The 22,022-nt window shown below is 50.1% G+C and overlaps 1 protein-coding gene across 2 annotated transcripts in view; it reads right to left on the minus strand.

Moving 5' to 3' along the window:
- The window catches only part of MLXIP (MLX interacting protein), a 2,166,122-nt gene that overhangs the window by 674,633 nt on the left and 1,469,467 nt on the right, over positions 1 to 22,022 (minus strand). For both annotated transcript variants that reach the window (XM_086942977.1, XM_086942976.1), the window contains one exon: positions 17,368 to 17,983. In XM_086942977.1, coding sequence (XP_086799103.1) covers positions 17,368 to 17,983 — 616 coding nt within the window. The remainder of the gene's footprint in view (positions 1 to 17,367; positions 17,984 to 22,022) is intronic.

Genomic DNA, 22,022 nt, shown 5'->3' on the forward strand with positions numbered 1-22,022 from the left:
ATGTGTCTGAATGTCAATAACATCTAGTGTGGGATCCCTGACTGTCATACAGTTTGTCGGATCTGTTGTCTTTGTCGTATCATTTGTCTGAGTGTGAGTCAGTGCTGTATGTTTTGCTGTCTGGTCTGCCAGGTCGTTACCCTGGGAAACAGAATCTGTGACTTTAGTATGTGCTTTACACTTCATGACGGATATGGCTGAAGGCAGATGTATTGCTTCTAACAGTGCTTGAATGAGAGGACCATGTTGTATCTTGGCACCATGAGAGGTCAGAAAACCTCGTTCTTGCCACAGCATGCCGAAGTCGTGTACGACTCCGAACGCATAACGGGAATCTGTGTATATGTTGACATTTCTGTTCTTGGCTAGAATACAGGCTCGGGTCAGAGCGATGAGCTCTGCCGCTTGAGCAGACAGTGTATCAATACGATGTGTTTCTTTAACTTCAGTTTCAGTGGTCACTGCATATGCGGCCACTAACTCTCCTGTACTTGTTCTCATGCATGAACCGTCCACATAAAGTGTCAGGTCTGGATTTGTCAATGGAACATCGGTTAAATCTCGTCGGGGCTTTGTTACTGCATTAATGATCTCTATGCAATCATGCGGAACTGGATCTGTCATAACTGTAGGTAACAGTGTTGCTGGGTTCAGGATACTGCAGCGTCTGATTTCTATGTGTGGCTGGAATAATGTCAATTCATAACCTGTCAGTCGTGCTATAGTCAAGTGCTGAGTCTGGGTTCTGTTTAACAGAACCTCTACAGAATGTGGAACTTGTACTGTTAACTGGTGACCTAAAACAATTGAATCGCTTTGTCTGATTGCTAACGCTGTTGCTGCTACTGACTTTAAGCACGCAGGGAGTGCCTGGGCTACGGAATCCAATGTACTTGAAAAATAAGCGCAAGGCTTATGTGAACCTGCTTGATCTTGGGTGAGGACAGACAATGCTGTACCATCACGTTCTGTAACAAAAAGTGTAAACGGTTTGCTGTAACATGGTGTCGCTAAAACTGGTGCTTGGCATAAAGCTTTCTTTAATTCCTCAAAGGCTTGTGTGTGTTCCTGAGTCCAAGGGAGGACAGTGGAAGTTGCTACCTCCTGGGTCGTTAACTGGATGAGTGGTTTAGCTAGAAATGCATATTGAGGAATCCATTGTCTACAGTACGAGGTGAGGCCTATGAAGGCCCGCACTTCCTTTTGTGTCTGTGGTCGTGGCATATTTACAATTAACTGAATGCGATCGGGAGTGAGCTGTCTCCCCACTTTGGACAGCAAGTGACCCAAGTACACAACTTGCTGAACACAGAATTGTAGCTTCGAAGGAGACACCTTGTGTCCCTTGTCGGCCAGGAAATGCAAAACTGTCAATGATGCTTGTTCACATTCGGGCTCACTTCGTGCGGTGATCAGTAGATCATCGACGTATTGCAGTAAAGCGGTGTTAACTGGCATTTGAATACAATCTAGTTGTCTTTTCAGTGCTTGACTATAGATGCTGGGGCTTTCTGTAAATCCTTGAGGTGCGCGGGAAAATTTGAAACTTCGTCCATTTAAACTGAATCCGAAGAGATATTGGCTCTCCGGATCAATAGGTACACTGAAGAAAGCGTTCTTGAGGTCTATTACAGTAAAGAACGTTGCTTCTGAATCAATAGCAGTCAATAGGGAAGAGATATCGGGGACCACAGGATACTGTGGTACAATACATTTGTTCAGCTCTCGAAGATCAATCACCAGCCGATATACTGGCGGTGCATTGCGGTCTGTACGTTTAAGAATTGGAATGATGGGTGAATTACAGATATTGGAGTTGGTCTCTACGACCACTCCCTGGGCAATAAGTTCTTCAATGATTTTCAGTAAAGCCACTACAGCATCGGGTGGTAACTTGTATTGTCTGATTCTGGGTAGAACAACTCCTGTCTTGAGTGTAACACGATATGGAGTGATATGCATACAACCTACATCTGCTGGGCCTTTTGCCCATAAGTGATCTGGTACATTTTTCAATCTAACATCAAAATCACGTAAAACATAATGACCCTTGAAATCCCGTAGAAAGAGTCTGACTCCCTCCGGGGAACAGCATATTATAGCTCCTAGAGCCTTCAGTGTTTTAATTCCTAACAGATTTTCTGGACATGATTTCGTAAGTAACAAATCTGTAACTCGGGATAATGGACCTACAGCTAATGGTACTGGTTCCGATACTTCATTTACAATAGGCTGTCCTGAAAAACCAAGGGATACATTCTGTGAGCCTGAGAGGGGTGCCCCTGGGACTTCATTGTGACTTATTGTAGTGCGACTTGCCCCTGTGTCGATTAAAAACTTTCTGTCTTTTCCCAATACGTGACTGTGTACATAAGGACCTTCTTGATCTACAGGAATTTCAATAAGAGGCAAATCACCTTCCCTCTCTAGGCTGTTTCATGTATAACGGGGATAATCTGGATATGCAGACTGGGCATATTGGTACATCTGTTGTGAAACTTGCTGAGTCGCGGCAATGGGCTGTGGCTGCGGTACTGCTACTGTCTGTGCTGTGTGTGATGGAGCATGCATAGGCTGTGTATTCTGCATTGGCTGTACATTTTGTGAGGTCTGTTGCTGAACCTGATCGTGTCTAGGCGGATGCGGTCTTTCTTTAGTTTTACCTGTCGCGATGTTGTGTTTCAGGACTGGACATTCATGTACGTAATGACCTGGCTGCTTGCAGTAATTACATGTCCCTTTAACAGGAGCTGTATTGTGATTGGTCTGGGCCCCACCTTTTCTCTGACCGTCGGATGGGACCGTCTGAGCTACTAACATTTTCATTTTCGTGTCTTTCATACGTTTCTGTTCCTGATCTTGTTCTTCCCTAATTCTGTTCTGGTGATATTGTAACATTTGTAACATCTGGGATGGCGTATTTGCTTGCCAAGTACTTTCAACTTTGTACACTCTATTTTTAACTAATGGTAGGGAATTCTCGACTAATTTGGATACAAAAAGGTGTGGATATGACTCGCTACTTGGTTGCAGGCCACTATTTATAATAAAACATTTCTCGAATCTTGAATAAAAGTCACTAGTATCTTCATCTTGTTTCTGTTTACAGGACGAGATTGCGTCCCAATCTTCCTTTCTAGTTGTCAATAATCTTGGCAAGACCTGTACTATCAAACCTGGTAATGCTTTAGTCCTATCCCCAAGGCCTAACCCTGGGATTCGTTTGCTTTCTTCGTCTTCTATTTCTGCCCATGCTATCTTAGACTCTCCCACCTCCCAATCCTTTTCCTTTAATTTCTCGTAAATGCCCGTGGGCAACAGTACTTTTAACATTTTCATAATATCATCATACGTGTAATCCCCCATCAGTAACATGTCTTTGAGCTCTCTGTGAAAACCTGCAGGGTCTTTATCATGACACGGGACTAGTTTCTTCATTTCTAACAGTTCTAGCTTAGTCAGTGGTGTGTGTACATACACACGTTTCAGGACGTTATCCGTACCCATGACTGGGTGTACTTCTCGTAAGGGGTTCTGACTTTCAATGCCACTACCGCATTGCATGTGATACGTTTTTCTTTCTGGAGGCAGGGCGGGAACATATTCAGAACTTATGAAGGTGTTATATTTATGTCGTTGTTCTAGAATTATTTGTATTAATTTGGTACTGAAACCTCTCCATCTATCCATGAGTAGTGCTTCTAATGTTTCGTGTAAGGGACCTGGATCGGAATGATGGTTTCTGAACTTGATGAGGAGGTGCTGAATCATGTATACACCTGCTATTTTCTGCTCTTCTGGGGAAAGGTTCAAGAATGTCTGCACTAACGTATCATCATTATATATGTCTGGGTTTTCGGCCCATAACACGGCTGACCGGGCTAGTTCCTGTTCATCCATGGAATTGAGTACATGGTACCCCACTCGGTCTCGAAGCCTTTTATCAGTTTCCTGGAACTGATGTTCAGAAGAATTCGGGTTTGTTAAAACAGAGAAAAGAACTCTCTTGTTTTCCGGACGGATACCTTTCCTAAGGTAATTTCCCTTACCTACGTACGCTATAGTATCTGTAGACTTTCCTGGTGCTGTAAGTTCTTCTTCCTCCTCGGAGGAAGCTTTATCATTCCCTTCCTGGTGTGCAGTTAATACTGCCTTTCTAATTTTCTGGGACATACTGGCTATGCAAGTCCCCTTATCATGTTTTCCATCGGCTATATTTTGACCCCACTTGTTTAATGCGTCTAATTCACTTTGATCTGTCTCGGGCCTGTCTCGTTCTCTTATTACACAATTTATGAAAAATCGTAATATCTGTGCTTGAATGTCAACTTTCTGTTTATGCATGGCATCTTTGACACTGTCAGGGTCTTTCCCTGTCTGTATAAACTCATATAGTCTGTCGAGGCGTTCCTTCATTCCTACATAGCATAGCAAGCTATCAGTGGCAGATCTTAACCGTGAGGATGCCAATATCATTAGATCGTTTCTTCCGGGTACTGGATCATATCTGCAAACTGACATCTTTTCTTTGAATGCGTCAAGACGCGACAAGTGGGGAGACTGGAAAGGATTCTGCGTGTCCCTTAAATTGAATCTGTGTGTCGGTGGCGGGGTCTGCGGACCCGCTGTCGCACCTCCTGAGGCAGATGCTTGGGCATTATCTCTCCGCGGAGTCTGTATCTGAACTGGAATTTGTCGTTTAGTAGGATCAGGTAAGACTTGTTTCGGTAGGTCAATCTTGAGTGCGGGAAGTGGCGGAGCTGGCGGAACAGGGGAGGTCGGTCGCGGTACCGGCGGAACATGATCTGGGGGCGTAGTGCCACCTCCATCCCTGTCAGTAGGCAGGGCACGAACAGGCAGATTGGTGTAAGCTGGTGCTACATCCTCTAAATATGAATTTAGGAATATGTCTTTAGTAGTTTTATGCATTACTTTAGTTGGAACTAATGGTGTCGGTAAGTTTTTCGGTATTTCTGATAGGGCTTCAGATGTGCCATCTGCTGCAAGATACATACCGTTTACAAGATTATTTCGGGCACGGTCTATTTGTTCTGTTTTTACTCGGATCCCTTCAGTAACTAATTCGTTTTCTTGGTCTTTCTCTGATTCTTTAAGTCTGTCTTCTCTACGGAGTGCTTTGTCAGCACGCTTACGTGATTCCTTACGCCAAAATTCTATGGCGTCCTTCTGAGATTGTCTAGCTTTCTTTTTCCATAATGCTTCTTCTACCCTCATGATGCACTCGGCATCCCATGTTCCGGTGACAGGCCATCTGTGTCTTTCGTCTAGGTGTTTGGTGTAATCGGCCCATAAATCTAGATATAATATGGCATCTATGCCATGCTTCTGGTACATAAAATTGCCTGGAGTGTCCCTAGGGGGAATAGGAATTTCTTCCTCCAGTATCCCTTTCCTAGTTCCTATCTGCTTTAACTTGTTGAAAAACGGCATTTTGCTTACTTATTACTGAATGCTTAATCCTTATACCTGAGTACTCTTGACAGCTAGGTTATACGAGGAACACAATAATACACATTTAAACAGTCACATTCATACCACAACATTAATCACATAAGAACATTAAAGACATAGATGATTACCCCCTATACTGGATGTACTGCTCAACAGTACAGATACACTGGTGTAACAGTGCAGAAATTCGGAATACTAGATATACTGCTAAACAGTACAGATACACTGCCTAAAACAGTGCAGACCGGACTTGCGTACCCAAACCCGTCTAGATACGACCCAGCAATGGTACTCACCGGGAAGCACGGAAACAGAAGGCCTCGGAAAACTTCGACTGGACTCGACTCGGTACTTCGGAATACTTCGGAAAACTTCGGAAAACTTCGGAAACCTGGTGGGCCTCTTAACACCTCGGACCTTGCTTCTTTCGGCTAGGCTCTGGTCGGGATCCTCCGCACTCCTCACCGCCTCGTCTGGGCACTGATCGCAGTCTTCGTCACCTCCGTGGGTCAGAGGGAGATGCAGGAAATCCTGCCAGTACGCGTAGGTTCCTTCTAACTGATGGCAGGGGACATAGCTTGCAACGCACCAACCGGCGCGTGAGGTGGGGGAGGGGTCCCTGTTCGGGCGCCAAAATGACGTAAATAATTAATTTACTCTCTTAATTTCTATGCAGGTAAGTACTTAATCAATAACAACTCAATCGGAATGAAAAAAGACAGAGTCCGTGGTGTTAGAGTTTCTAAGGGTTTTATTCCTCATAAAGGAATGGTCTGATCAGGATATCATGTTCTGACCACCACAGGGATGTCAGAAGGGATAGAGCGCTCTCGTTTATTGACAATACATAGCTTATATACTTGATTTATACCATAAGAATCAATGTAAGAGGCGTAACAGCTGAGAGAAGACAAGATAACAGTATACACGTGGTACTAGTACGTAATTAAGAGGCGTAAACTAGGCGTGAATCAGAGGTGTGTGCTAGAAACGTCACTGATAGGTGACGCAAGTGGGTGGCACCAAGGGGTGGTGCTAACAGAATTGTTGCAGTGTCAGCAGAAATCGGAAGCTTGGATGCGCGCGCAGCTGCATGACGTGTGATTGACGGGGTGCAGGGGATTTGACATTTACACTGACGGAAAGAGACAGAAGTCTGGCATGTCAGATCAACTTGTACTTCTATCATATCTGATATCTGATGTTTAGGAACTATACTATCTGGGCGGAAAGGTCTCTAGGGCAGAAGCTATTCTATGCTAACTGTGGATGCGTGTATAAGCGCCTAAGTGTCTACATGTGAAGCGTGGGGCACGGGGCCTTCCATGGAAGCATGGTAACAGAGGCTATGAATTACTTGCATTGAGACAGGTCGGCCCTTTGGCTCTGCAGCTGGGGAGGATGTTTACAGGATCTAGTAGGCAGGAATGTATTCTCGAGGAGCGGAACAGATAACTCGAAGGTTATAGTCAGTCTTGGCAGAAAGCAGGCTGAGCTGAGCGCGAGGGGCCGCGCTGAAAGTAAGTCAGAGTTCACGGGTACAGAGGTAGCCTGGGCAGAGGCTGCCAGAGTCAGGAGCCACAAAAGAGGCTCGATTGGCAGAAATTCAGGGCCTACTCTGCTAGAGCAGGAAAACATGTAGAGTGTACTACAAAAAGACGGTGGCATAGCATACTTAGGAACGGACTACATAATCCATTCAGGGTGGATCTGAAAGAGGACAAGTTAACGTTGGACGCAAATGTATTTGCGTCTTCATAGCTGGCACAGGAGGGAAGTTACATGCACTTTAAGCTGGTACATGGAGTCGGTCGGGTACGCGCTAGGGAACATAACATGACCTAAAATTTAATTTTCCTCATTAGTCATACTGGCTCCTGTGTCTCTCAGAGCCTCCCCTCTTTGGCCATTGATGGTGACCCATTGCCCATACTTTGTAGTATTTGAGGGCACCTGGATCATAGGAACCATCTCCCGATCTCCCAAGGACACTAAGGTGACACCAGCCCACTCACCTCCCTTATCTAAGGGCAACTCCTACCCGAGCACTACACTAGCTACTCCCGGGGCTTTTCCTACAGTGGGAGGGGGTGGTCTCTTCGGGCACTTGACATCTCCCTTATAATGTCCAGCACCACCACACTCAAAGCAGTGGACAACCCATGGCTGCTGACTTAGGCCAGGATGAGGGTTTCTGGGCGGGTTAGCCTTAGGGGTGAATCCTGTTCCCTTTCCATGGAAACTGTTTTGGGGGCCTTTTGAGAACTCCCTCTTTTTCTCTCCCCCCTCTTTCTTCTGGGGGGCGCCCTGTCTGGTCCTTTGGGAATCCCCTCCAGTCCCCTTTGAGGACACCCGGGTACTTGCCCAGATGTCCGCCTCCTCAGCAAGCTTCCGGGGGTTGGTCAGCTTTCTGTCCACCAGGTGTTGACGCAGCTCGGGAAAACATTTCTCGAGTAGGTGCTCCTTGAGAATAAGGTTGTACAACCCCCCATAGTCCCCCACCTCGCTGCCTTGCACCCAACCCTCTAATGCCTTCTTCGCGTAGTCCAGGAAATCCACCCAATTCTGTGTGCCTAGTTTGTGACTACCCCTAAACTTTTGTCGGTATTTTTCTGGAGTTAGTCCAAACTTTCTTATTAGCACCACTTTCATGGAGGGGTAGTCGGTCTGCTCTCCCTGCTCCAGGGCCAATAGTGTATCCCTTCCCGCAGGAGGCATGTATTTATACAAGCCACCCCCCAGTGTTTTTCCAGTATCCATGGGCTCTTAAGGAGACTTCATAGGCGGCCAGCCACTTGGCGATGTCATCCCCTGTACTATAGCTGGCGACTACGTCCTTGGGTAGATAGGGTCTGGGTTCCCTGGTCAAATCCTTTGGTTCGCTGCCACCATTTGGAGAATTGGAAGTCCCTACTTGCAGGGCTTTAAAGTCTAATTCTCTGAGGCTCAACTCATGAGCTAGCCTACTCTCTTCTCTTGCCTTCTCCAATTTTGCCAACTCCCATCTTAACTGTCTCTCCTCCCTCCTATCTGCTAGTTCGGCTTCAGTCAAGCTTCTCCCTTAGACACTGCTGGCCTCTCTTGAGAGTGTTCTGGGATCTGTCAGTAAGTTCTCCCTCTCAGATTGGTACAACACATCTACCCCGATGACAGTGTCCCTGTCTGCCTCCTCCTCCTGCTTCACATCTGGGTGAGCTGCCACCCACGCCCTCAAGCTGGTCTGGAGTTCCCCCTTTTTAGCACCACGCTTGAAGTATACTCCCATGTTTTGACAAAATTCCCGTAGTTGAGCCACAGTATAGGTCTCTAGTTCTTCCAGAGCAAATTACATTTTGCCAATGAGAGTTCGGGACAGACACTAGGAAGGAATTAGTTTAGAGTGTAATTAGAAGCTACCTCCACCCCCCCACCAGGAGTAAATTTGGAAAAACAAAAATATAATTAGGAAGTCCGCTAGGAGAAAACTCCAGGTGTAGGTCTGTGGAGTACACTAGGTTACTATTGAGTGGATGCAAGCACAAGCTCTATCCCACCACTGGACACCAATTATGTTGGATTGGGGTTACCACTCCTCCTAGGGTAGCCCAGAGCACAAGTTACTACTTGTGTAACGATATATCTGTAAGAGACATTAGTTAGTGATAGATTACTTACTTTAGAATATCCCCAGGCGTCAGACTGGATCCGGAAACTTTTGCGTAGCAGTACCCTTGCACGTCGGTAGGCGTCGTCTGCGGCTCCGCGTCCGTCGTCGCCGTCGTGGGCGCCGTGATGACATCGTCGGAGTACTTAGACGCCGCCTCCGCGTGCTGACGTCAGTTCTTAGACACAGCTTTTCCGCGCCAGAAACGCAGAGCTATGCCAAAAACCAACACTGGTGCCATGAAACTAGGGCCCTGAAAGGGGATGACCTTAAACCTAGATATCGGTTCGCAAAACGGGGAGGATGGGTGAGCCGGTAAGGAATCTATCACTAACTAATGTCTCTTATAGATATATCGTTACACAAGTAGTAACTTGTGCATCTGAAAGAGACAGTTAGTGATAGATTCCTTACCTTAGAATAAATACCCCAGCAATGCCAACCCCGTGGTGGTGGATCTTCGAACCAATAATCACACCAGAAGGTCCTGGAGGACGGAAGGGCCAAAGAAGCCATCCCTCCGGACTTGACTGTCCAGGCAATAATGTCTTGCAAACGTGTGCAGCGAGGCCCACGTAGCCGCCTGGCAAATGTCCTGCAAGGGCACACCTCGGCCCAAAGCAGTTGTAGTCGCTGTGGCTCGAGTGGAATGAGCCCTCAGCCCCACAGGGGGTTCCTTCTTAGCCAAGGAGTAACACGCCTGGATACACAAGATGATCCACGGCGAGATGGTTCGCTTGTGCACCGCTTTCCCTTTCTTAGCGCCCACGTAACCAACAAAGAGTTGGTCATCCACCCAGAAATGGCGTGTGCGATTCAAATAAAATGAGAGCGCACGTTTTGGGTCCAGACGGTGGAGCCTCTCTTCCTCTCTCAAGGGATGCGGACGCGGAAAGAAGGTGGGCAAGGTGATAGATTGCCCAATGTGGAAGGCCGTGAATACCTTGTGGAAGAAGGAGGGCCTTGTCCGTAACACAACCTTGTCCGGATGGACTGAAAGGAAGGGAGGTTTACAAGATAGAGCCTGGAGCTCACTCACTCTCCTGGCAGAGGTGATGGCTACCAGGAAGGCAGTCTTCAAAGTGAGAAGGCGAAGAGGGCAGGTGTGAAGTGGCCCAAAGGGAGCGCACATCAGAAATGTAAGAACCAGGTTCAAGTCCCACTGAGGCATCACGAAGGGAACAGGAGGGAACGTATGTGCGATGCCCTTCAGGAATCGATGAACGATAAAGGACTTGAACAAAGAAGGTTAATCAGGCAGCCTCAGAAAGGCTGAAAGAGCTGAAAGATAGCCCTTGATAGTGCCCAGAGCAGAGCCCTGCTGGGCAAGAGAAAGAAGAAAGAGGAGAACCTCAGAAAGAGGGGCATTAAGGGGATCCACAGCCTTTGCTGTGCACCTTGCCACAAATCTGTTCCACCTGCAGGCGTATACCGACTTTGTGGAGGGACGCCTGGCTGCCAGAATGATGTTGCAAACTTCAGGAGGCAAGTCAAATGGCCTCAACTGTCGCCGCTCAATCTCCAAGCATGGAGGTGGAGACTGGACAGGTTCGGGTGGAGGACCGTCCACTGCTGCTGCGACAGAAGGTCCTCCTGAAGAGGCAGGCGAACCGGGGGATCGAATGACATACTGAGTAGCTCGGGATACCAGTACCTTCGTGCCCAGTCCGGAGCCACAAGGATGACTTGTGCCCGGTCGCGCTTGATCTTCTTCATCACTCTGGGCAGAAGTGGTATAGGCGGAAAGGCTTACAACAGACCGCAACTCCACTCGCGACGAGAAGCGTCTCCGAGCGAGTGCCGCCTTGGAAATTCCAACGTGGAGAATTGATGACATTGCACGTTCTCTTCGGTGGCGAATAGATCTAACCAAGTCTCTCCCCACTGCAGAAAGAGACCTTGCGCCACTTCCGAGTTCAGACGCCATTCATGATCCATCATGCACCGGCGGCTGAGTTCGTCCGCCCTGGCGTTCAGAGAACCGGCTAGGTGTTAAACCACCAGAGTCACGCCCTGATGTTCCAGCCATTGCCAGAGGCGCAGAGCCTCCTGGCAGAGGGTCCACGACCCCACCCCGCCCTGTTTGTTGCAGTACCACATGGCGGTGGTGTTGTCCGTGAACACCTACACTACACTCCCCCAGACAGAGGGGAGGAATACCTTCAGTGCTAGACGAATCGCCCGCAGATCCAGAAGGTTGATATGGAGCCGGGACTCCGCAAGAGACCAGAGGCCTCTGATCTCCGCCTCTCCCATGTGGCCTCCCCAGCCCTGGAGGGACGCGTCCGTCACAACTACGTGCTCCGGTTGGGGAAGGGAGAGGGATCTGACGCTGACCCAATCGCGGTCCGTGAGCCACCACTACAACTGTCTCGCAGTGCCCTCCGAGATCAGGACATGGTCGGACAGGTTGCCCTGATGCTGGGCCCACTGAAACTTCAGGTCCCACTGCAGAGCCCGCATCCGCCACCGGGAGTGATGCACCAGAAGGATGCAGGAAGCCATCAGCCCCAGAAGCCGCAGCGTCAACCTGACCGAAAGCCGGGATAAAGGCTGGAACCTGTATATCCCGAACCCGCTGGTCGGGTGGGTAAACCCGAAACTGCGCCGAGTCGAGAATCGCTCCGATGAAAAGGAGCTTCTGAGAGGGACACAGGTGTGACTTCGGCACGATGATGGAGAACCCCAGCTGGTGGAGGAGATCTGCCGTAGTCTGGAGGTGGCTGACGACTGTCTGGGGCGAGCCCGTCTTCAACAACCAGTCGTCGAGGTAGGGGAAGCCTGAGACCTCTAACCTGCGCAGATGAGCTGCGACCACCGCCATCACCTACGTGAACACCCGTGGGGCGCTGGTAAGGCCGAAGGGGAGCACGGTAAACTGAAAGTGCTCGTGGCCTACCGTGAACCGCAGGTAACGCCGATGGGCCGGCAGGACGGGGATGCGGAAATACGCGTCCTGCAAGTCCAACGCTACCATCCAGTCTCCTGGGTCTCGGGCAGCTAAGACCTGAGCCAGAGTCAGCATCTTGAACTTCTCCTTCCGGAGGAAGCCGTTTACGTTCCTTAGATCCAAGATAGGGCGTAGGCCCCCTTTGCCCTTCTTGGGTACCAGAAAGTAGTGGGAGTAGCAACCACGTCCTACTTCTGGCCCAGGAACGCGCTTGATGGCCCCCTTTTCCAAGAGGGCCGAAACTTCCTCCTGCATGAGCCGCAAGTGATCCCCCGATATGCGGTGGTGTTGCGGTGGCATGGCTTGAGGAATCGTCTCGAAGGGGAGGGAGTAGCCCCTCCGGACGATCAGCAGCACCCACCTGTCCGAAGTGACAGTGCGCCAGTGAGAGTGGTGATGGCGAACCCTGCCCCCCCACTGGCGTCACATGGGGACGAAAAGCACGGACTTGGAGGGCTTAGAGGCGGATGCTGCGGGGGAAGGTGCAGACTGACATTGTCGTTGTCCCTGACCGCCTCCACGGCGGTTTCCACGGCCACCGCTGCGCTGGATGTTTGTCTGCGGCGAGTGGCTGGCGGCACGTGTGGGGACGCCCCTTCCTTGGCCACGAAAGGAGCGAAAAGCAGCCGTTTGCTAGCGCGGGGCCGAGAGGCCCAAGGACTTGGCTGTAGCCCTGGAGTCCTTAAAGCGCTCAAACGCATGGTCTGCCTTGTCGCCAAAAAGGCGACGGCCATCGAACGGCATGTCCATCAGAGTGTTCTGGACATCTGCCAAAAAATTGGCAGCCCTCAGCCAGGCGTGGGGTCTCACCGCCACCGTCGTTGCCATTGCTCTTCCCAGCGAGTCGGTGGTATCCAGCCCACACCGGATAGAATACTTGGCTGCATCTCGGCCCTCCACAAGGGCTTGGCCGAGTTTGGCCCGTACCTCCAACGGACACTCTGGCAGCACTTCCGCCACCGTCTCCCACAGAGAGTGGGTGTAGCGGCCCAGGCATGCGGTGTTGGAAGACCGAAGTCCCAAACTAAGGGAGGAGAATATTTTCTTTCCATAATTCTCATACCTCTTGGATTCCCTGTCCGGCGGAGCCGGCGGGAATGCGGTCTGGGAATTTGAGGCCTGGATGACCAGACTCTCGGGGGTGGGGTGGGAGGACAGGAAACATGGGTCGCCCGGGGCCGGGCGGTGGCGTCTGGCCACGTTCCTATCTACGGGCGAACCCGTAGCGGGCTTGGACCAGGTGCCCAAAAGAACGTCGGTCAAGGCCTCATTAAAGGGCAGCAGAGGCTCGGCCGAGCATGACTGCGGTTTAAGGACCTCAGTGAGGAGATTAGTCCTCACAGCCGCGACGGGGAGCTCAAGGCCCAAGGCCTTGGCAGCAGTCGTCAACACCACACTATAGGGTGCCCCCTCCTCCGAAGCCACGGTAGGAGGAGAGACAAAACCAGTGTCTGGAAAGGTGTCCAGGCCACTAGCCTCCCCAAGGTCTCCTGCCCAGTCCTCTTGAGACTGACACTCCCTGGTCAGAGGGTCTTCAGACCCCTCCCAATCCTCCTCATCACCCATCTCCTGATATTCAGGGTTGTAATTCAATGGGGCCGGTTCGTAGAAGTGGAAATCTCCAAGCGGCGCCCAGCGGCGCCGCTCCGACGTCGGAACCGGAACAAAGGAGGAATGGGGGGCGGCGCCGCCCGAGGACGGCGCCGGAGGCGACACCTGACGGACCGACACTGGGGGGGGGTCGTAAGGTCCACCAGTGACGATCCAGAGCCCGAGGAAGGTCAAGCGGTGTCCCGCGGCACCGGGCCCAACTCCGAAGGAGCCGCATGGGCGGGGTCACCCGAACCCCTGGCCGCATCGCGCGAGCGTCAGGGGGAGTCAGAAGAGCGATGACGCCTCTTCGACTTCTTGTGCTTCTTACCTGACGACGACTTCGACCCGGAGGAATGGTGCCGACTCCCGGAGCTTTGGTGGCTCCGTCCCCGCGACCTGTCCCTCGACCTCCCGTGGGACCGGGACCGGGACCTCACGCGGCGCGGGGCCGACTGCCGGAGTTTGAGTCGCCTGCGGGACCACTCCCGCCTGGCTTTCGAAGATAGGGCCCGGCAGTCTGAGCAGGCCTTGTCGTCGTGGTTGACGCCTAGACAGGTCAAACACAGGTGGTGGTGGGTCCGTGACTGACATCGTGCAGTCGCACTCCTCACAGTGTTTAAATCCGGGCATCCCTACGGCACCGATCGGAGTCGTTAGACTTCGAAGAATGATCAAAAAATGATCAAAAAGTTAGTCAAAAATTGACTTGGGTAACTGCTCTTTCCAGATCTGCGCTGGCTGGCGCGGAAAAAAGAAGAACTGACGTCAGCACGCAGAGGCGGCGTCTAAGTACTCCGACGACGTCATCACGGTGCCCACGACGGACGCGGAGCCGCAGACGACGCCTAGCGACGCGCAAGGGTACTGCTAAGCAAAAGTTTCCAGATCCAGTCTGACGCCTGGGGATATTCTAAGGTAAGGAATCTATCACTAACCTGTCTCTTTCAGATACAAGTGGTAAGGACAATTCTCAGAGACCTTTGTGTTGTGATTGCGTCACACTTTTCATAGCAACCCAGCGCCCTTCCACTAAAAATGACACCACACCAGTTTTAGAAAAATATGGATTGCTTTATAAAAATTTCTCAGGTTAGCTCATTATGCCAGTCAAGAATTGTTTAAATACGTTTAGCACATCCACATTTGATTACCTGCATCATTAAGCATAAATGATTTGATTTGATTTTGGGTTTTGTAGAGCGCACAGCTACCCTTGGGCATAAGTCATTACATTTAGTTCCAGCACTGGGTTTTCTAGTAGAGAATGAATTCAGTAATTCACTTAATGCTTTATATTTCAGGCAATACTTTTTGTGATTCAAATCAACCTTAGCAGGAAAACATTCTACTTCATTTTAAAGAAGCAAATTTACACATTACCACCGTCTGGAGACCATCTATGAATCTCCTTTCTAGTAACATTAGATTATGCCAGGACACAGCAGTAGACAGTATAGTTCACTCCAGGTAAATTAAGAACAGGCATCAATTTCCATCTAAAACAGGCAATAGAACTGGTCATGTGAGTTGTTCTAGCTTTTGGTTTAGCTTTAGAGGAAATCCAGCAATAGTTCTAGGTCTGGTAAATCTCAATATAGTGGTCCTGTCATTCGAGCTCCCTTGGCTACACAACAGAATTAACTCAGATTCCAAAGATCAGACCGCCCATTAAGCCCTAAATCGATCTCTCTGGGCTTATGTCCCGCACCAGCCCCTGGACCCCTGCTTACTTGTGGCCTTAGGGCAATTTGTTTTAGTTTCAGTCGTCCTAGGCAGCTGGAAGGAACTGAGCCACACCTACAGCTTAAAGATGTAGCCTCCACTTCCTCGCACACACGGCCGTCTCACACACTGGGCCTGCGCGGGGAGGGAATGCTCTTGACGACACAGCCGCCTATGCTCTGGCCCGACCGAACGTCGAGAACACCACCTTGGTTCCTTGAGGGCCGCGCTCCACTGGGCCTGCGCGGGAAATCAGAGGCCGCACTGCCGCGCAGCCGCCAGGATCCTCTTCAGACCTGCGGGCTGTCAGGGACGCTTCACCGTTGATCCTCCTTCTTTGCGCTGCCAAGTCCCTCACTGCGACTGCGCCGCAGTCAGTTGCCACAGTGATCGCCACAACGGCGGCGTGCCTCCAACTCCGATGCCGAGAGATGGGCCATTTCCCCACTTCAGCTGGTCCTCGCTTCCGCTCACAGGTAGGAGGGGACAGGCCAGGGCAGGAGTGAGCTCGTGAAGGACTCAGAGGGGAGAAAGGGGATCTGACTCTCACCGTCTCCCCCAGAGGTTGTCAAGAGTTCTCAGTCTGCTCTTCCTCCCGATGGGGTAATTTAACTGATCGATCCACTTGATGTGAGTCCGGCAGTCTCCCGTGTCCATCTGGTGAGAGGGTCAGTCCTTCCCTTTTTACTACAAGGACTCTCAGTCAGAGTTCAAAAGGAGGAAAGTTCGGGTAGGTTCAGATCTATGGCCTGAAGGACGGGAATGACAGAATAAAGGGAGCAACCCTCTAGAGAAGTCAACCCTCACAATGTTCTAAGCCCCCCCCTGACACCACAGCCTGCACTCCCACCAACTCCCTGCTGCACAAAATAGCCTCCATGGTTCTGTCCTTATATACCTTAGGTCCAGTTCACCAGAATGGGCCAGAAGGTTCTAGATTCCTCCCAATGTAATCCTATGGCTCAGGTCCCTGAGGTGAGCAGTTATGGCAGTTACTGGCCACCATTTTGTGTAGCCAAACTTGCCCTAGAAAAAGGAGGGATTTCCAGGCCTATGAGGAACTATAGGGTCAAGGAGCACCTAATCCCCAAGACAACACCAAAAAGTTCAAGTGGACATAAAAATGAAGAAAATTGAGGGTCAAAAAGGGGACAAAAATAAATAAATAAATAGGAGGGACCACCCAAAGGGCTGACAGGTCTAACACATTCTTTGTGGGGATCCTGAAAATTTAACCTCTTCTTCCCACACGAAGAACAAGGCAAAAACAAGCTTTTCTTTGAAGAGTCAGACATAACTACTCACAAAGGTCAACCAAAGGTAAAGAAAAATTGAGCAGAGCTCAGGGAGACTCCCTGTCACACTACGTGCGGTAGAAAATCTGAGGGTTTGCCTCTCTGTGGAGGGTTGTAAGAGGGTGCTGCAGCCTGACTGGCTGTGTTCCGAATGTGGTTCTTTTTGCAAAAGGACTAAGATAGGCTAATGTAGTGACTTCGCTATCCATAGTAGCCTATTGTATAATGTTTTTTATGATTATTATATATATGTTTATTATACCGTGGGTCGGCGGGGATGATTCTAAGCATGTGAATCTATGAAAGATACCCCAATTCTGGATAACTAAGAACATTTAGTGAACTATGATGCATTTAATGTCCTCTGCATTAGAACAGTTGATGAAACTGGTTGTCTGGAAGAAATGTTTGCATCAAAACAGTTGTTCTTTGTACAGCAGGCTGACATCTCTTTTACCTGGTATGGTAGCAGGGATTGCATGGTATAAACATGCATGATAATGCACATTAAAAACGTTTTATTAACTACTGTAAAAGACAGTTTTCCACTTCTGACACTCAGTGGAATGTTCATCACTTGGGAATACACAGGCTATGTATAATATGCAATCTTTTGTCTGGTAACAAACTCCAAGCATAAAAATTGCTTGCATATTTAAAAGTCAAACTAAACAGAACAGTACTAAGCTTACCTGTCCCTACGAAGGCATTTTTTACCACTAAAGACACAGTTTCAGGATGAGGAGCAGGCACAATTTTTTGCTGTTTGAGCCTTGTTCCGGAATTTGCATTTGACAGGGAAGACAAAGAGCTTCTTTGTGATGGCGGTCCTGGTGGATGTTTTATCACAGTAGCTTGCAATGAAATGTTGCATGGCACTTGTGCTTGCGAGGTAAGCAGCAGGTCTTTATTCGGTGTAAAAGTAGCAGCAGCATTGTGGGTGAGAGTCGCAGAGGCGGTGTGTGATATAACAGAAGAATCACCCGAGGCAAGGTTTTCATTTGCTGGAGAAACAAACGAAATGTGACAGCTCAAGCCAGAGTTTTGAAGTGATGTGGGCGAAGCAGTTCTGTTTTGTAACAGAGAAGCAGTCTGAAGTTGTGGCAATGACGAATGTAATGCTGGCAGTACTTTTTCTCGCGAGTTTAAAGAGGATTGGGCTACAGATTCGGCACAGCCAACACTAGAACTTCTCTCTCTTCTTACATCAGCGATACTGCAAACAGGGCCTGGCGATGTAATTAATCCATCATCAAAATTTACCAATGAGAGATTGCTGGAGGCAGAGCTGCTTGATATGATCGGAGACTGTAAAGAAGAGAAACATTACACCATTAAAAGTTTATGAAGAAAATATGCAATATATATTTTAGATAATACCAGGTGGAACTCTAAGTGCTGTGCAGGGGAACCAGTTCAATAGCTTTGGGTTTCAGGTAAGCCAAAATCGCGTTTGATAGCTGCAAATGTTCTTTTTCCTGTTAGGTTAGTAAAGTTGTCTATTTGCTTACACTCCTGCTCCCACCATTTAACAAACGCATTTCCAGTGAATGTGGAGAGAAGTACGAGTGACTAGACAGGTAAAGGATGTCAGCCCATCTTCTAAACCCACTTCATCCCACACTGCCAATGTTGCGAGAATAATACAGGCCCAAAGCCATGTATTTCAGGGCGCCCTCCAAGTGTGCATGCTAAAGATAAATTGATCAATAAAGGCCCAGTTTATTTCTGATTCGGATCTACTACATTCAACCATGTATGTAAATGTTAATATGTAAATCCAGTATTTGTAAAGCGCACAGCTACCCAGAGGCATCCCGGCGCTGGGGGCCGTCGGGAAGATTAAGCGGGCTATTGCCCAGAGTCACATGATGCTGGGCTGACCTGCCAACGGTGCAGCGGATCGAACCGTGAACCCCAGTGGCCGGTGTCAGTCGGCCTCGCCGCAGCGCCACACCTCTTTCCTTGTTAGCTGGGCTGCTGCAAGATAGCGGTAATTTGGTATCCCCAGACCCAGTTCGATTAGGTGCCACTTTTCTATTGTAATTCTAATTGAAATTGCATTTATATAGGGTTTACTAGCCCAGCACACTGCTCCAGAACGGTGAACAGCGTTTACCACGCATGCCATAACAACGCGCTCTTTACAACGACCGCGTTGCTATTTCGCAAACCGTTACAACGCAAGTACGAAAAAAACGACTTGCGTTGGGGGGGCATAAGGTGTTGGATTTAAAATCCAAAACCTTCACTAGTGTCCGCACAGACTGGAGTTGGAATAGTAATTTATACTATTCCAACATCCAGCGCCCCCTAACGCAAGTCGTTGTTCCGACTTGCTTTGTAACGGTATGCCAAATAACGCAGTCGTTGTAACGACCGCGTTGTTATGGCATGCATGGTAAACACATGTGAAAAAAGATTACATATTCTTCCAGAACCCATCGTTAGTGGCTCGTCCATTATTTTGGTCTATTTTTGGCTACTGAGACTAGTCTTGTGTGTCCAAACGACTTGCGTTGGGGGGCACAAGGTATTGGATTTAAAATCCAAAACCTCGGGCGTGGTTAAGCGCCAGCCAAGATGGCCGCTTAAACCCGGAGCTTCGGGCGACCAAGCCACCAACAATAGGCTATCCGGACAGAATCCGGCAAGTCCTGCTAATTACCGACAGTGTGGGAACCCCCGGGGGCTGCTGTGCCCTCCGGTCCGACTCCGGCCCGGATACGACTCTCGGACGCAGAGCGGCGCCCCGGAAAGCTCCCGCCCGGGACGGGACCTGAAGCGGGAGTGCACGGTGAGCGGCCTCCTTTGCTGGGAAAGACCCCAGTTTTGGGGCTTGGCCGCCGGACTTAGCTGGACCTCCAGAATTCAGCCGTTGACACATCAGGGGCGGCGATCACCCAGGGAGCTATATAGCCCGACGCAACACCAGCGATTTGCCGCCTGGAGTGAGGCGCTGTCTCCCCTGCATTCTGCGTGCAGGCTGGAGCCCTGTAAAGTGACGCCCCGCTGTGGAGACCAGCAGGGCCTTCCATTACTGAGGCAGCTCTCCCCGAGCCCTGGACGGCGGTGTGCCCCAGCGGACTGTCTGACAGCTGTGCGTAAAGGTGGGCTGCGCAGCTGCACTAGGCGCTTGTACATTCAGGACCCGCATATCCTCCCTGGGGCCCTCTTGGATTATATCTGGGCCTGAAACACTCTCCTAACCAATCCTTCGGCCATAGGGGGGCTCCTACTTTGCTCTGGGCATCGCTATTTGAATCCAGGTCTCGGCGCCATCTTGTGGTAGACACGCGGAGGGTCTAAAACTGCGCCACTGCGACGAGGGACATACTACAGGGAACTGAGAGGTGCCATTACATCTCCGGATAGTCCCGACATCCCTCTGGGAGAGGAGCCACTCAACCTTTCCCCCCCCCCCTCCCCTCTTCCTGCCTGCGAGACATTACTGATACCCGCCTCTACGGACCACACGTGGAGGAGAAGTGACGCAGCCATGAGGCACAAGCTTGGCACATCCACGCAAACCAACAAGCTGGACAAATATGCAGTGCAGAAGAGCGCACCACAGAAGGAGACACCGGCGGACGCACAACAGGCCCAAAAGGAGCAGTCTTTAGCTAACATCATGGAGGCCATCCACTCAGTGGGAGCGACCCTTGAAACTAAAATAGACCAGGTGTCCATTAAAGTCAACTTACTACGCACAGACCTTAACCACATCGCTGCTGTGGTTATTTTTCCCCTGTGCTGAAAATAGCTGTTCTCCTATATTCATGACGAGCTCAGCTCGTCATCAGCACAGCTCAACTGTGCCTCATGACGAGCTGAGCTCGTCATGAGCATGGAAGGGGTTAATAAAACCTCTGAAAAGGTCAACACCAACAAGGCAGACATCGCGGAGTTGCAGACATCGACGAAACGGCTGGAACAACGGGTTAACGGCCTGGTCCACTAACACCGACAGATGATGCTCCGTCTCGAGGACCAGGAAGGGCGGGCCCGACGAAGCAATATCCGCCTCGTAGGTGTGCCGGAGGGCCTTGAGGGGCCCAGTATGGAACTCTTCCTCGAGGATTTGATCCTCAACCACCTCAAGCCCAAACGTCTGTCGAAACTATTCACGATTGAACGCGCACACCGGGCACCCATCCCGAAGCCAAAACCAGGAGCGCCACCCAGGACGATCATCGCAAAAGTCCTTAACTACAGAGATAGGGATGCAATCCTACAAGCAGCAAGACAGTCTGGAGACCTACGCTACGAAAATGGCACGATCCGGTTCTTTCCTGACTTTACTCTGCAGGTCCAGCGGGAGAGGAGATCCTTCGCAGGCGTGAAAGCGGCACTCCGAGACAAGGGTATCAAGTACATGATGTTCTTCCCCGCCAAACTTAAGGTCCTTGCCGGAGGCAAATCTTTCTTCTTCACTTCACCATCGGAGGTGCAGGACTGGCTGGACAAGGACTTGCCTGCCACCGGGAAGGGAGCGGAGGATCATAACTGGAGGGACACACAGTTAGCATCCCCTGAATCTGTGAATGGGAGACCGGGGCTGGATCAGCTGAGCCAGCGCTCCTGGAGGTCCAGATCCGCCAGCCCTCGATGGGACACCCCGGAAGCGGCGGAGGGTAGCGGAGACTAAGGGACTCTCAAGACTACTATGCGGTAAACAGGAATGTAACGAATGACACCATGTTTATGTATGCTGATGTACCGGGGGGGGAATGTGATTGCTCCATAGTGGTGTGATGGACAGGAAACGAACATTTCTCTTGCAGAACTTGTACATTGCACGGTTCAACTGCTATGTTGGGGGGGAGGGAGCCCGGGGGTCGGACACGGCCGGGGGCTACTGCGCGCCCCTGACAAAAGGTCCACTAGGGAGGGAAGACAGGTTATTTAGAGTTGTAAATTCTTCCTCTTCCGGGGTGAGTTCAGGGCAAAAGGCACTCTGCTAATTGGGGGATGTGGGTTGTTTTAAACCCACGGAGCAGGGGAGCAGGGAGGGGGGTGGGGACTGGTGTTGGGGTAGTGGGTGGGAGGGGAGGGAGGGTGGTAGGGATCAGTTACAAGGTTCTGGCAATGTCACATCAGGTGTGTTATTGTTTCGTCGACAGCTACGCTACTCCACGCAGGACCTCAGGTCAGAAATATGGTTCCACACATTTTAAGGAGATCTGGAGGGTGAGTCCACTAGGAGATACACATTCCGATGAAGTGGGATAAGAGTTTAAATGTACTAAGCTGGAATGTCAATGGGCGGGGGACAAGCTCAAACGCACCATTGTTCTACAACTTGTTAAAAGACACCTCCCTGATGTAGTACTCCTGCAGGAGACAC

Source organism: Lissotriton vulgaris, chromosome 11, assembly GCF_964263255.1.
Source record: "Lissotriton vulgaris chromosome 11, aLisVul1.2, whole genome shotgun sequence".
NCBI lineage: Eukaryota > Metazoa > Chordata > Amphibia > Caudata > Salamandridae > Lissotriton > Lissotriton vulgaris.